The following is a 14,566-nucleotide window of genomic DNA, read 5'->3' as shown; positions in this document are numbered from 1 at the left end:
ACTGTGTGTGTGTGTGCCTCTGTTGTGTGCTAGAAAATTTACGGCGGTAAAGTAATGAATTATCGTCTTAGCGTTGCACGAGAGTTCAACACAGGCACTCTTATGAAGAATCATCTATCTTCTAAGGCTCGTGCCTTATGAGGTTGAGCCTTCCTGAGCTTATGTCTTATATGGTTTTGAAATGAACCAGCATCTTCCGAGACTCATAGCCTTTTGAGGTCTTTTATGTATCTGTGTCTTCCGAGGATTGTAGCCTTTTGAGATCTTTGATATATGAGTGTTGTTGTTTATTCATGGCTCTTAATTTTGACATAAAATGACACACTTGTAATTTTTTTTTTGCCTCTTGGAAGCCTCATCCATCTATAAATAGATGAGGGGTCTTAAGGGATGTATAGACCACCATAAAGAGAGAAAAATCTGATCAAGAAGATCAAGAGGAGGAAGAAGATTCAGCAAGAAGAGGAAGGAGTGGAGAGGCTTTAGAATTGAGGGAGAGGTCTTGTAGAGAGAGATCTTGGTGATTCCTCGATGTAATGAGCTTGTAATTCTTCCTTTGTGCTAGTAAATTTGGTAGCGATTCCCTCCGTGGATGTAGGTCTAAAGACCGAACCGCGTAAATTTTTTTGTGGTAAATCTTCTTGTGGTTGTGTTCTTGTGTTTTTGTTGCATCCTTTTCCTTTCCTGTTTTATTTTCTTGTTTATTACTTGTTGTTGTCTCTGTCTCCCTTGGTATTCAAGATCCGAAGGCCTAGGGAAGAGAACAGCGAAGGGCTTTGCACATCTTGCAAAGCATGGAGAAGTCTCTCTGGAAGGAGAAATATTCCTGTATAAGCTTGCAGGCGGATTTCCAGACAGAGAAGAGGATAAGCCACTGCAGCAAATTTCTTGGCATTCCCAACCGTAGCCTTTAAAGAAGTTTCAAGAAGGAATTTGATATTTTATTTTGCATTCCATTTCTTATTTCTTGGCATTCTTGACGGAGCAAGATTACAATAATTTGAAATCATAATCTTGCTGAAAAGATTTGTACAATACTATTAAATATCTTTTCTATCTAACTCAATCCATAAGGAGTTCTTCGCAACAGTGAGGTTGTAGGTGTTTGGCGGAGCGGATTTCACAACACTATGGTTTAATCTTGAGAAGAATATTATTGGTTCGAACAAGAATATTATTGGTTTGAACTTATTCTTTCACAAATGATTTTTAACTTTAGCTTAGGATGCAAATGAATTAAGCTTAGTTGAGCAGATGCTTGCTTGAGATTAAGCTTGTTAGCCAAAATTATATTTGAGCTAAAGCTCAAGTTGTGTATTTGCAGTAGTGTTCAAAATTTGTTCATTTAAACTTGTCTATTTGTGCTTGGTCTGAGATTAGTTTGTTAACTAAGTAAACGGGCCTTGTAGAGCATATTAAGGAGCAAAGCCCTCAAACCGCTTGTTAATTAACTAAACATGCTTCATCAAGTTTATTAATGAGCAACTTATTGTGCTTAAATTTTTTTTTTTTAAATGAATGAACTTTTGCATACACAAGCATAATTAAGTAGCTTGTGCTCATGAACAAAAACAATCATATATAAATTATGAAAAGCTCTTACATAATCACATATTAAATAAATTTATAGATGAGTTTTAAATGAGTATGTTAGTAAGACTCAATTAAGCTTTTTAATGAGCTTGTTCACGAGTTTTGGATGATATTATTCATCATCATAAAAAAGTTGAACAAGTTAATTGATCAATTGAGTGTTAATAAATTTATTTAAGCTTGTTCGTGTAGTTAGTTGAAAAACCACAAACGAACTCAAGTTGATCCAAGCCATGAAAACTGATCAAGTGTATTCTATTGGCTCATCTGCAACCTTTTTTAGCTTGGATGTTTCAAGAAATCTGTCATAAATTGTGTTGGAATTAGTTTGCCTTGCTTTATGGTATGCAGACAATGAAGGGTTGAGAGGGAATGTTAGGTAGAAGTACATCCAGAAAAACTTTTGAGGGCTTGTTTTAATGGAAAATACATCTTTGTAACCTCCGATTGTTTCTTTTCCTAGCCTAGTATCAAATAAATGATAGATATGTTGGGGTGATTATTTTTCTAACATTCTGACTTCATTTATTCACTTTTAGTATTGTGCTCCTAAAAATTTATTTCATTCCAAGGCTGGTTATAGGCTTATATATATATATATATATTCAACGACTCAATTAGCCTTGAGTAGGGATCCTACATGAATTAAGATTCTAAATACAAATAGTTATGCAATTAAATCTAGTTATTAAATTACATGTAAACATACACACACATAGATATATATATATATATATATATATATATATAATTTAAACCCAACTTGGCACAAGAAACCCTATAGCAAATGGAGGATCGGTGGGAGTTTTATATTCAACCAATAATAATATGTGGGCCAATAATAATATGCGGGTTGTGATTTTGTAGAAGACTTTCTATAACCCAGCTTTCCCAGTTCTACATTTCTACCTCCTGGTTATCCTGCAAAGAAATTTGTATTCTTCCAGTGCCTTTTGCATACTTCTTTGAAGTCAGCTCCATCATAATTTTAAACTTTATTCAATTACAAGAGCATGGTTTACATAGTTCTCGATATATATAATATCTTCTTTTTGTTCCTATTGCCGCTTCACCTCCACTGACATTCAACTTAAACAATTTGAGCTAGTTTTTGTATAGGTTATTGAGAAATCTCTTTATCAAAATATTATCTACGTGCTTAACATTTTAGATTTGAATTTTTATTATATTTCTATGTGTAATAACATATGTAAAATATCTATGTGTGTGTGTGTGATATTATTTTTAAATGAATTGTCATTATCTCCGAGTACTATGTTATAGAATAATGTATTTTATTGAAAATAATACATTAGCTTGTTGTGTTAAATGATTGTATGCCATTCAGACTATTTATTTATTTGAGAATAAAAAATGGCATATGTGCGTCTCTCTCTCTCTCTCTCTCTATATATATATATATATAAAGTTTAAAAATGTGCATTTAAGTACTAAGACATTTTTTTTTCAGTAGTTTAGACGTAAAGCTTTGGGTCATTTTGAGGCATAATATAATAACTCTAATATATGACGTATGAAATATCATATTAACATTTTAATATATTAATGCATTAAAAAATAGCATATCAATTTCCTAATATGATAAGAAGTAACGAATTATTAAAATTAAAATGTAACATGATAAAAACCATGAAATAAGAAGGATTATATAAACATCAAAACAAGATTATATATTAATGAAAAATATTAAATTATCAATCAAAATAAGATCAATTTAATTCTCTTTCTCTCACTCGTACTATTCCCACCAAAGTAAGAATATAACACAACATTAAAAGTTGAATTGCTAAGTTCAAGTTTCCTTTAGTTTCATCACTCCATGGGTCTTTATTAGAATCATTGATATTTGCTTTCTCTCTCGCCTAATTCTTAGTCATATCCATGTTCTCCCATTCGTCGTTCTTATGTCTTAATCTCAATCTTCCTTCTCTTTCTTAATTAATAATAATTGATAAAAATCTTTATTGAATTTTTAAATATAATTATGCTGATTGTTATAATTTTAATTACATAAATTTTTATAGATATTTTTTTGTTTATTTCTTACAGACTTATGCTTAAATCTACTACGCCTGCTTTCTATCCTCCTTGAGAAAATCAACATTAAGATTTATTTTTTATTTTTTATTTTTGTTGTGAATTGATTAGCGTTTCTTCATTATTATCATTTGATAATATGTCATTACAAAATAAGGGATCTTTATCACTTTGTAAAGCCTTTTAAAGGTTTCTGTACATTTGTATTCTTAGTCTTTTGTTATATATGCTATAACCTAATGAATTTATTTTTAAGGTACCAGTGGTGAGGATTATTAATGATTTTGAGCTGCTAGTAAAAGATTCAAAATCTATTTGTGGCTTTTGAATCTTAATATTGCAAAACCCTCTGAGGCGTGGGTTTCAAAGGGCATCTATTTGCAGAGTCTATTTGAATTTATTGTGATTTTTATAATATTTTAATTGGGCTTTTAATAGAATTTTTTAGGTTATGGACTTCTGGGCTTCTAAATAATCAAATTTTAGCCTAATAAAAATCAGTAAAAATCAAATTATAACCTATAAAACCTTTTCTCTTCTCTGTGAGAGCTTTTGCCACCAATCAAACCTATACGTTCCATCTTCAATTACCAGCCACAAATTCAATCTTCATTTATATCAGTTCTTTACTCCATTATTCCTTCTATTTTTTCCCTTCTTTCCTTTTTGTTTCCTTTCTTCTTCTCAATTTCTCGTCTCGTTTTAAATCTGCGACTACTTTTTTTTTTTTTTCCATTCTTCCTTTTTAGTTCTCTTTCTTCTTAAGAAGAATTAATTTTATTTTCAGTTTTAGGCTGCAACTACTTTTTTTCTTTTTCTTTTATATTTTCTTTCCTCTTTGTAACTTTTAGAATTCAATTCTAATTTTCAGATATTAATGTTTATTTTTTAATCTATATGTTGTTGTAGACTAACTAGAATCAAATTGCCTTTTTAATACTTCACTAATGCTGTAGGACTTCTACTACAATAATGAAAGTTGGTATTAAGGAAAAATATATTGCTTGGAATTATGCGACTCATGTTGAATTCGACACAAAGAAGATGAAGAAACGCTGCATGTATTTTAAATATATTTTTTTAAGCAAAATTATCACAAAAGGTGTTAAAAGACTAAAAGATCATCATGCTCAAACTCATAAGAATTTGGGACCATATTAAATAATTTGTTATTTAATAGTTTTTAATGATGAATGCTCTTATTTTAATAATTTTGATATAAGAAAAAAAAAAGAATAATGCTGGATGCTGAAAAAAGTTGAAGGAGAGGACCAACATGAGAGTGATGGGGAGGAGGGTAGATTTGAAGGCTATTTGCCTTATGAAAGGACTTCGTTAGATGATTCCCTCTGTGTCCAAACTCAAATGGGATTACTAGTGATATTTTGTTGATTAGGTCATAAAAAAATAGCTAAGGGAGTTAGAAGTATCAATCGGTCAATAGAGCGGGGGTGGGCGTTGGTGATCCATGTTGGAAATGTTTTTGTGGACTTCTAAGCCATTTTAACATCGGTGACTAGTATCACTACTAGGGAATATTTAGGCGGACTTTGGGGGAGTAAACATAACAATGATCCCATAGTTGGATGGTTGCACTACTCAAGTCAAGCTCTTAAAGGGGATTCTTTGCTCTCCTTATGTTATGGAAATAGACGTCTAACCCTTATGGAAGAATGAAGTGTACATTTGGGTATTTCGACTTTTGTTAGTTTTGGCTACTTAGGAAGTGTGGTGTTGACCCACATGCTTTTCTTAACATGCTTCAAATCTGAAGTGGGATTTTTGTGATTAGATGAATCTTAATATGATTGTATCCTCATTACATCATGGGATGGAGAGGCGCACACGGATAGATTGATTAATAGCTTCACTACATGGGTAACTTCGTAACAATTATCAAGATGATTTCTAGGTTGAAGTTCTCTTATTATTACTTAAATGGAATATTCTTTTGTTATGTGCTTGCATTTCAATTTGTACCTTGTAGTTCTGGAGCATGGGTGACTCGATGAGGGCTAAATCAAGGGGTTTATGGACAACTTCAGATTGATTTATCTTGTAGCATTGAACCATTCTCAAGCTTAGGGTAATTTCAAAACAAGCAAGCATGAAGCAATTATTTGCTAGTACTTAAACTAAGCTTTTAGGTTCAGATGAAAGAGTAAAGACAATCAAGGTTTGCTGGAATGGATGGTTGCCGGATTGGAAGGGATATAAGCCATGGACTCATTTGATTTGCTTGGGAGGTCGGGCCGACTAGGCCTGACAGTACAATTGGAGGATATGAGTTGGTCATTGAGGAGAGTAAGTCAGTTGACATAAAAGAAATACCATGAAAGAGAACTAAAAGATGTATGTTATGTGATGTGCGCAACACATGATTACTATGATTTTTGTTTTGTTTGGAAGGTAGAATGATTTGCGCTTGACAAGTGCTTGGCTCCCCTAGATACGACAATTATGAACAGATATAAAAAGGATGTGGGATAAGAGTGCCATTCGATGTTTGGAAACTTCAATTTTTTTTTCATTTGCTTCTTTCTTTATGCTTTCAAGTGTTCTCTCAGTTGTTATAAAGGGATGGATGGCAGTTCCAAACCAATTAAGGATGACTTGTTCTTGCTCATACACAATTTGTAATCCAAAATATAATTGGGGCAACTCTATTTTTTTGTCAACCGATTTCATTATGGGTGTTATTAAATTGTCTTCAATCATGATCAAGTAAGCATTGACGAAGTTGCTTTTCCTTTTTTTGATTTTAGAAAGTAAATGGATTGATCAATAGCTGCACTTCATGGGTAACTCTGCAAGGATTGGAGAATACGGGCATTGATGGTCTTAAAAACTTCAACAGTCAATGGAAATCTCAATACTTTTATGTTCTGATATAAGGTGGCTAGTTGATTGCTGCTAGCCCAAGTAAAGTCCTAGATGTTGAATATCAAAATTGCCTATCTTGGATGATATCAAATTGCTGGTGAAGGTCTGGCGTGAAAATGAGAGATGTTTGATATTGTCTGACCTGACCCACCCTAGGTTGATGCTGTAAAAGTCAGTTGTTTCTCTCCTGTTTTGGAGGAGAAGAAAAGATCTTTACTGGTGCATCTTCTCACTTGGGCAAAGGAAAGATCAACATTAAGTCGGTTGTAGTGGTTGATTTAAGAGGACGAAAAATGATGAAGAGGGACTGGAGGGGAGCATCAACATCATTGACTCCATCAATAAGAGATATTTCGGCTTGCGGAATGGGTCAGTGAAGAAGGCATTGACCAGATTTGATTAGGTTATTTGTAATGAACTGCTTGAGAGGCTTCTGTCTCTTACAAGTTCACCTTTAGTTTGGCTTCATAGGATTGACTATAATTGATTTTTGTGGGCGGTATTCATGTGATGCATTTTGTTTGCAATTCAACTCCTCAATGATATGAAGGTGAGTTGGTGATGGGGCTTACATTCGTTCTACTAAATCAAAGGCTTGGATGGCTTTGTAGGAGGATAAGAAATAGAAGATTGTTATTGCCGGCTCTATTGAGATCACACACAAATATAAATAACATAAACCCAAGCTTGTTTGCTAGCGATATGCAGCTGGGGAAGCTATTGGCATCTATTTTGAGCTTGATGACAAAGTTGAGTTCCTTCACCAATAGTGGGAGAAGTAGAGGGAAATGTTGGGAGCCATTAAGGTTGGCTTGAAGTTTGGGGAGAGCATCGTCAATCTTTAGGCAATCAAGACTTATAAGATTATAGAGGTGGATGTCAAGCAACTATGAGTTGTACATGTTAAGACGAAAAGGTAAGTAACCACCCTATTGTTCTTGTTAGAGGAGATTTTTTTTTGATATTTTGGTAGCGCCAATTGTTACATTGATGTTGCTTGGAACCTTCACCCATAAAGTATACGTAGTGATAGATGATAATAATGGTCATTAGAAGTGTTTGTTTCATATTCTATAAAGAAGTATGCACGCACACTTATAGAGAATTCACACAACTCTTCATTAAGCCAGTTCTCTGGTTTGTTTGGACATGCCTTAGCGAGCGCGTGCAAAATTCCTGAGGCTATAAAAGTACTTTCAATTAGTGAATGTTTTTTAGTTTGATCTCTGGGGGATATTTAGGAGACTGAATTATGCTGTCATGGCTTTAGTCAATCAAGGTGTGATCTTGTTAGAGAAATTGCTTCGAATTGAGCCATTGGCTTTGATATCGCTTTTTGGGTGTTTGGTTTTAATGGGATGAAAATTAAGCTATATATTCTAAAGTTCAAACTTATTTTAAACTCTAATGTGAAGTTTATTCGTGTTGGCCAACAAATAGTATTTTTATACAGCAAATTTGTAGCCTATTCATTGTGGGATGTAATTCAAATTCTCTCATCTATCTTCATATTTTTGTCTGTAAATATTTGTATTTGTGCTTTCTTTGTTCTTATTTCTTCTTATTGTGGTTATGTCAACATACAAGTATCCAAAATGGGCATCGGGTTTATTTATTTATTTATTTTGAATTATCCCATATAAAAGCATAAAATTGTGCAAGGAACTTGCTTCAAAATGCTCATTTGCTATTTTGATCCATATCTTAGGTGTTTGTGTTTTCGTGGTTTTACTGCATTTATTGTTAACATTAATATTTTCAATTTTCGGATCTGTGGTGTGTGGAAGTGTTTTTTTAATTTTACACGAAAGTTATTACGATTATTTTTCTCCCGTCCGTTCGCTGACGGGAGATACCATCAACTTTCACCCTTTATATCATTTCATTGAGCTTCTTTTCACTGTTTTTCAATCATTCTCAGGGTGTGATGAAACGACATGGTTTTAGCGGAGGACCAGCATCACATGGTACGTCTTTGGCGCACCGAGCAGGAGGTTCTACTGGCCAAAGAGATGCTCCTGGAAAGGTACAAAACGATTTTTGCATAAACGTCTATTATTTTCTTGTTTAACTAAATATGTGGAGCAAATGTACTTTGTATTAGTATGAGTATGCAAACAGTCTTTAGAACTATTTAGTTTGATATATGAGTCATATGATATAGCTTGGTTCTTTTTTCGTCAAAGGAATTTGAGGATCAAAATCCCATATAATTTTTAACTTTTTAAAGATTTTAAAGCCAACTTTTGTCTTGTCCACATACCGTCTATGCTTAACAGGTTTTCAAGGGACGAAAAATGGCTGGACGTATGGGTGGAAAGCAATGCACTGTAAAGAATGTATGGATTTACAAGATAGACCCTGCAAGAAATATTATGTGGGTTAAAGGCCAGGTTTGTTCATACCCGCACATTTTGCCATTTTAACCCAATAACTTCCATCAGAACTTTCAATTTTTAGTGATAATGAATGAACTCGTACAGGTTCCTGGTGCTGAGGGAAACTTCGTCTTCATCAAAGATGCTGTGTACAAGAAACCAGAAACCTCATTGCTGCCCTTCCCCACCTATTTTGTCCCAGATGATGAGGAAACCTTAGAGCTAGAACCTCTAGTTGCTGATCTTGGGGATGTGGATCCATTCATGGCTGCAGATTAGCAGATTACTGAAGATCAAGCTCTGCTAATTCTTCTTCTTACTTCAAATTGAATACAAGTGCTGCAGGTGATCATCTTCGAGTATCAGAACTCGTTCAGCTGGAAATTTTCGACCTGCAAATTGCGTGAACACTGCCATCGCCCAGTAAACTGGTTTAATCTCTGCAGACTTGTTTGGTTTTTCCCTGAGTATAGTGATAGATTATATTCCATAATAAATTTCTCAGTTTTTGAAATATTAATTGTTGTTGTGTTTTACTCTGAAAATACAACAAAGTTTAGTGCAGCTATTTTCTGCTAGATTCTGGTTATGTTGATTGCTCAGTGCAGCTTGCTGTGGGAAAGCAGTTCTGTAACATTATGTACCTATTCTCTGTTCTTTATGATTTTGCTCTTAACAATTCTACCGCCCCAGAGCTTGGAAGTCTCTGTCATTTGTTTGAGAAATGTTCTATATACTATTATTCGACTTCATTGACATGTGATTATGATTTATTTTTCAGCTATTTGCATTCACATACATATAAATCTAACATCTAAATTTTTTATTTATATGCTCAAACCTTTCATGTCATAGCAAAAATATATATTTTTTTAAATTTATTTATTTATTTTTCTATTTCACATAAAAATATTAATATTCTTAATTTTTAAAAAGTAAAACACACCTTTTCAAGTAGATGGAAAATAGTTTAAATGTAAAAAAAATAAAATTGATATGTTAGGTAAGTAAATATATAGGAATTGTGTGGTATTTATGTAAATATTTCTTTATTTTGAAGGAAGATTTATATAAATGACACTCAATGCTTGTGCATTTATATATGACTTACATGTAAATTTTTATTTTTTCATGCACACCATCTTACCTATGCATGAAAAAATTGTAATTCCATGGTAATATTTTGGTATAAATATAAATAGTAAAGTTTAGGGTGTCAGATATATAAATGCATGGGAATTGGTGGCCTGGTTGGTACATATATGTAAATACCCCAATTTTAAAATGAATGATTAATTAATCAATTATTGCATTGCATTCATTTCAAAATAAAAGTATGTAGATGGCGTTATTTTGTATGTATTCGGGCTTGTGTCTGGAAAGGTTTGGGGTAGAATATTCTGGTCCAAGGCATAATAGTGACGCATGGTATGAAATATGTGCTCATATGATGTGAAATCATACGATATGTATTAATTTTCTTAAAAGTGCAATTTTATCTTAATATTTTTATATTTTATTTTCGGTTTTATAGCAAATATTTTTGTGAATTTATCTTGTATTTAAAATTAGCATGTTGGAGGGAATTTTTGTTTCATCTTTTATAATTGTTTTGTAGATTAAATTTCAATGTTTTTTTTTTGTTTAAATTAAGTTTTCTTTGTTAAATATATAATATTAATAATATTTTTTTTATTAAATAGTTATTATGATATTTTTAATTTGAACATCACAAATTATGATCCTTGTTTGTCTACAAATTTATTTGATTGAGGCTTAAGTAGTCTCAATGGAGGGCTATTGGAGTTCAATTTTAAAACATCAAGAAGCAACATATACGATTCCTTTACTATAAGCTCATCAGTTAGGGGTATAAACACATAAACAAGTCCGTATGAGCTTAAGTGACCCTAATATGAAATTGATTAATTAATGATTTTGAGCTAAAATCTATGAGTTCAAAAATTGACTCACAAGCCAACTCATTTGTTGGAAATGGAAATTAAAAAAAAAAAAATCAATGCAAGTAATTGTTATAAATAAGATGATAAATAAAGTAAAGAAGAATTAATGAGAAATTAATTAAGATAAAGAAGAGAGAGAGAGAGAGAGATATCTTTATTTTTTTAAATATTTTTTAATTAAATTCTTGAATTTTAATATATTATTATAAGAATAAGTTTAAGAAATATCCTTTTAATTGTCATTATTATATGCCATCTTTCATATCCTTAATACTCTGCTTTCTTTATTCATATTCCACTTAGTACCAATTTTTGCTTTCTAACCAATTAGTTCTAATTATTTAGTGAAAAAAGTGACAAAATTTATTAATTTAAAAAATCCAATAAGGCAATTAATTATCCATCAGAGCATCTTTCATTTAAATGGATAGCTGGGTTTATTATCAAAGATATAATTAGATTATAATAGTATATATAATTTTGATTAGGCTAAATTTAATATAATACTGTGAATTAGGCAATTTGTAGCTCATAATATATGTTTAATTAATCAAACCCAAATATCAGCTAGAAATTAGACTCAATTTATTTCAGATCATTGAAGTAAATAATTTAAGGAAGATGAAATACATAACAAAATTAACTGCAAATTTACTCAATTTTAGTATAAAATTAATTATGACAGGATGCCCAAAACCTAAGAGATGAGAGATAATACATTATATGTGTTTGTGATTCATGTTATTATCTTGAATCAAACGTCGTTTCAATTAAATTTACATTTGAACATTTAAATTTTTATAAATAAATAATAAATAGTTAATTTATTAAAATCTTCCCAATGATTTCCTCTCTCAAACCTACCAATTTAGACTTTTAATATTTCATCATTTGTTTTGAATTTAACCTAATCGAAAGAAAATGAGAATATCATTATTTAAATGTACCTAATTATGATGATATAAAATAGCTTAACCATATATTCATGAATAATCATATGATGATATCAAGTAGCTAACCATACATTCATGAATAATCATATAATGATATAATGGGCATTCTCAAATTGGCCGTCTATTCTTCTTTATTCCATTTAAGAAGTTTTATATTGAATCTAGGGAGCTGATTATATTGAATCTTTTTAATTTTACTATTTTTTCTACATTTTTCTATTATTGTCGCATCAAATAGTGTTCTCATTGAGCCTTACATTCATTTGCGTGTTTCTATTCTTTTTTTTCTTGTTTTGCACAATTTTTGCTCATACCTCATTGTATGATCATATTTATTTCTTCATTTCTTTCTACCTTTGCTTGAGACTCATCGTGTCCAATATCATGCAATATTAAGAGCATTTGATGGTCCTCTCAATGGATCTCGTTGTCCACATCGATGCCTTCAAACTATATTGTTTCCCTAGCTATGAATTACTACCACCATTTCCACATATTTATCAGATATTTCACCATTTTTATCTCATAAATAATATATCCAAAAAAAAACTCCCTAGATTCCAATCATTTAAGTGTTCACTAACTATTTGTTAGAATAACCACTATCATACCCTACTCATCACTTTCCTCTCTCATATGTAAATTGGTTCCCTTATTCTCTATGTTTCATATTGACTTTGAGGACAAAATCATCATGAATGGTTGGGTTAATGGATCAACAAATCTTTGTAGTTTGTAAGTATTTAGTTACCTAATTATTGTTATCTTCTTCATTCAACTATTTTTTCTATAGTTGTTGCTAGGGTGGCATCGCTCCCCTATCTTCAATCACCTAATCGATTGTATTAATAAACTTCAATAAAAGAATAATAAATTCATATGAAAGGAGCATATTTTACCAGCACCACCACGTAATGCGACTAAGATAGTTGACAAGTGGATATTCTTCTATGGTCTCTCCAAATAAACCTTTGTCCTCAATTTATAATTCAAGACATTAACTATATGAGAAACTTAGTTAGTGGAATCCAATTCGTCCATCTATGTCATAATCAACTTTTGAAAGAACCTCATTCTACTAAACATGAGAGAGAGAGAGAGAGAGAGAGAGAGAGAGAGAGAATTTTTGGCTAATTTCAGTGCTGCGAATGAATCCACATTCTCATGACTACTTTAGCTTTGGTGTCTTAGGGTTTGTGTTTGGTCGGCCATGAAGCAAAAGACAGGTGGGTTTTAATATTTAGCATTATATTTTTTTTTGAAAATTTACATACACACCACATATACTTTATGTATTTGCATAGGTTTGATATTTAGATTTACAACGCATTGAACTTATAAAGTTTCATATATAGAGCACAATTTTTATGTATTTACATGCCTAACACCTAAACTTTTAGTATTTACATTCCTAAAACTCAAATCATTAACATAAAATAAAAAACATACCAATTTCTTATAAGTCAAATGCATATTTTTTTGGCATAGGTGCACAACACCAAGGTGGTATAACAAATGCAAATATCAATTTATTGGAGTTGGTTATATATATAAATCCATAAGGATTGTGTGATACATATGTAAATTTCCTTATAAAGAAAAAATAAAATAGTGCAATATACTAAATTCACTTTATAATTGAGCCGTATATTCAATGCTAGATAAATACAATTTTTAAAATACATATTCCCAATTTCCTCGAATGTTCTAGAATCTGATGACTCCATTGGTGGACCAACCACTTGTGATGATTTACTCCCATATTTTATCTAATTTTGCAAGAGACCCTTAAAATAAATAAATATTTTCCAACATTTTGTTTCCATGAAAGTAAGAAAATGTCTCGATTATACATTTATTTTATGATTAATAATCATATAACTATGATTAAATAGTTAGTGGCGAAGGATGCATCATTAGCTTTGAAATTCTTATGAGCAAATGGAGTTAGGCAGCAATTAAAGAATACCAAAAGTAAAAAAGAGATAGGTAGGAAACTAAGTGGAAAGAGACACTTTAGACTCTCAAGGCAAATGCAAGTAAGCCTACCTTGAAGTCAATGTTTGGTGCTATAAATTTTGCTGGTATTGACCACACACACGCGCGCACACACACACACACACACAATGTTTGGTGCTATAAATTTTGCTGGTATTGACCACACACACACGCACGCACGCACACACACACACACACACACACACACACACACACACACACACACACACACACACACACACATGCATGCATGCGTTTATGTATATACTTTTTTAGGTTTGAGAAACTTCGTGGATTTTTCATTCCGTCTTAGATTTCTTCTCACGTCTCTTTTTTTTTTAATTTTTTATTTTATTGATGCCAATAAGATTTGGGCATAACTAACAGACAAATTTGAAAGTAACACTCTTTGAGCATTGGAGAGTGTGACGTGTCTTGAAATTTGAATTTACGCGTAGAGATTTACGGAGGGACAATAAATATCATTCTAAAGATAACCTCATTAGAGGAAATCTCATGTGAGAAAAGATCTAATCAAAAGTGATCCGATAAGGTTATCAAATATAGTTAACTTGGTCAACCTAGAACTCTTATATGATAAGGCCTTCGCATGTTTAAAAATAGATTCTCTCCTAGAATCTCCCTTCTTCATTTTTATTTTTATTTTTTAGGACTTGGAGCCAATATTTCTCATATGGAATGAGTTCTTGAGTAAAAAACAAGCTAATATATATATATA

At 31.7% G+C, this 14,566-nt stretch overlaps 1 protein-coding gene across 1 annotated transcript in view; it reads left to right on the top strand.

Moving 5' to 3' along the window:
• The window catches only part of LOC110029735 (50S ribosomal protein L3-2, chloroplastic), a 17,746-nt gene extending 8,155 nt beyond the window's left edge, over positions 1–9,591 (top strand). Inside the window, exons 3-5 of the mRNA XM_020732156.1 lie at positions 8,456–8,560; positions 8,814–8,927; positions 9,018–9,591. Coding sequence (XP_020587815.1) covers positions 8,456–8,560; positions 8,814–8,927; positions 9,018–9,191 — 393 coding nt within the window. The 3' untranslated portion in view covers positions 9,192–9,591. The remainder of the gene's footprint in view (positions 1–8,455; positions 8,561–8,813; positions 8,928–9,017) is intronic.
• The last annotated feature ends 4,975 nt before the right edge of the window (positions 9,592–14,566 follow it).

This window comes from Phalaenopsis equestris, unplaced genomic scaffold (genome assembly GCF_001263595.1).
Source record: "Phalaenopsis equestris unplaced genomic scaffold, ASM126359v1 Scaffold000600, whole genome shotgun sequence".
Classification (NCBI taxonomy): domain Eukaryota; kingdom Viridiplantae; phylum Streptophyta; class Magnoliopsida; order Asparagales; family Orchidaceae; genus Phalaenopsis; species Phalaenopsis equestris.
Note: the sequence above shows the minus strand (reverse complement) of the source record. Positions and strands in the feature narration are given on the sequence as shown.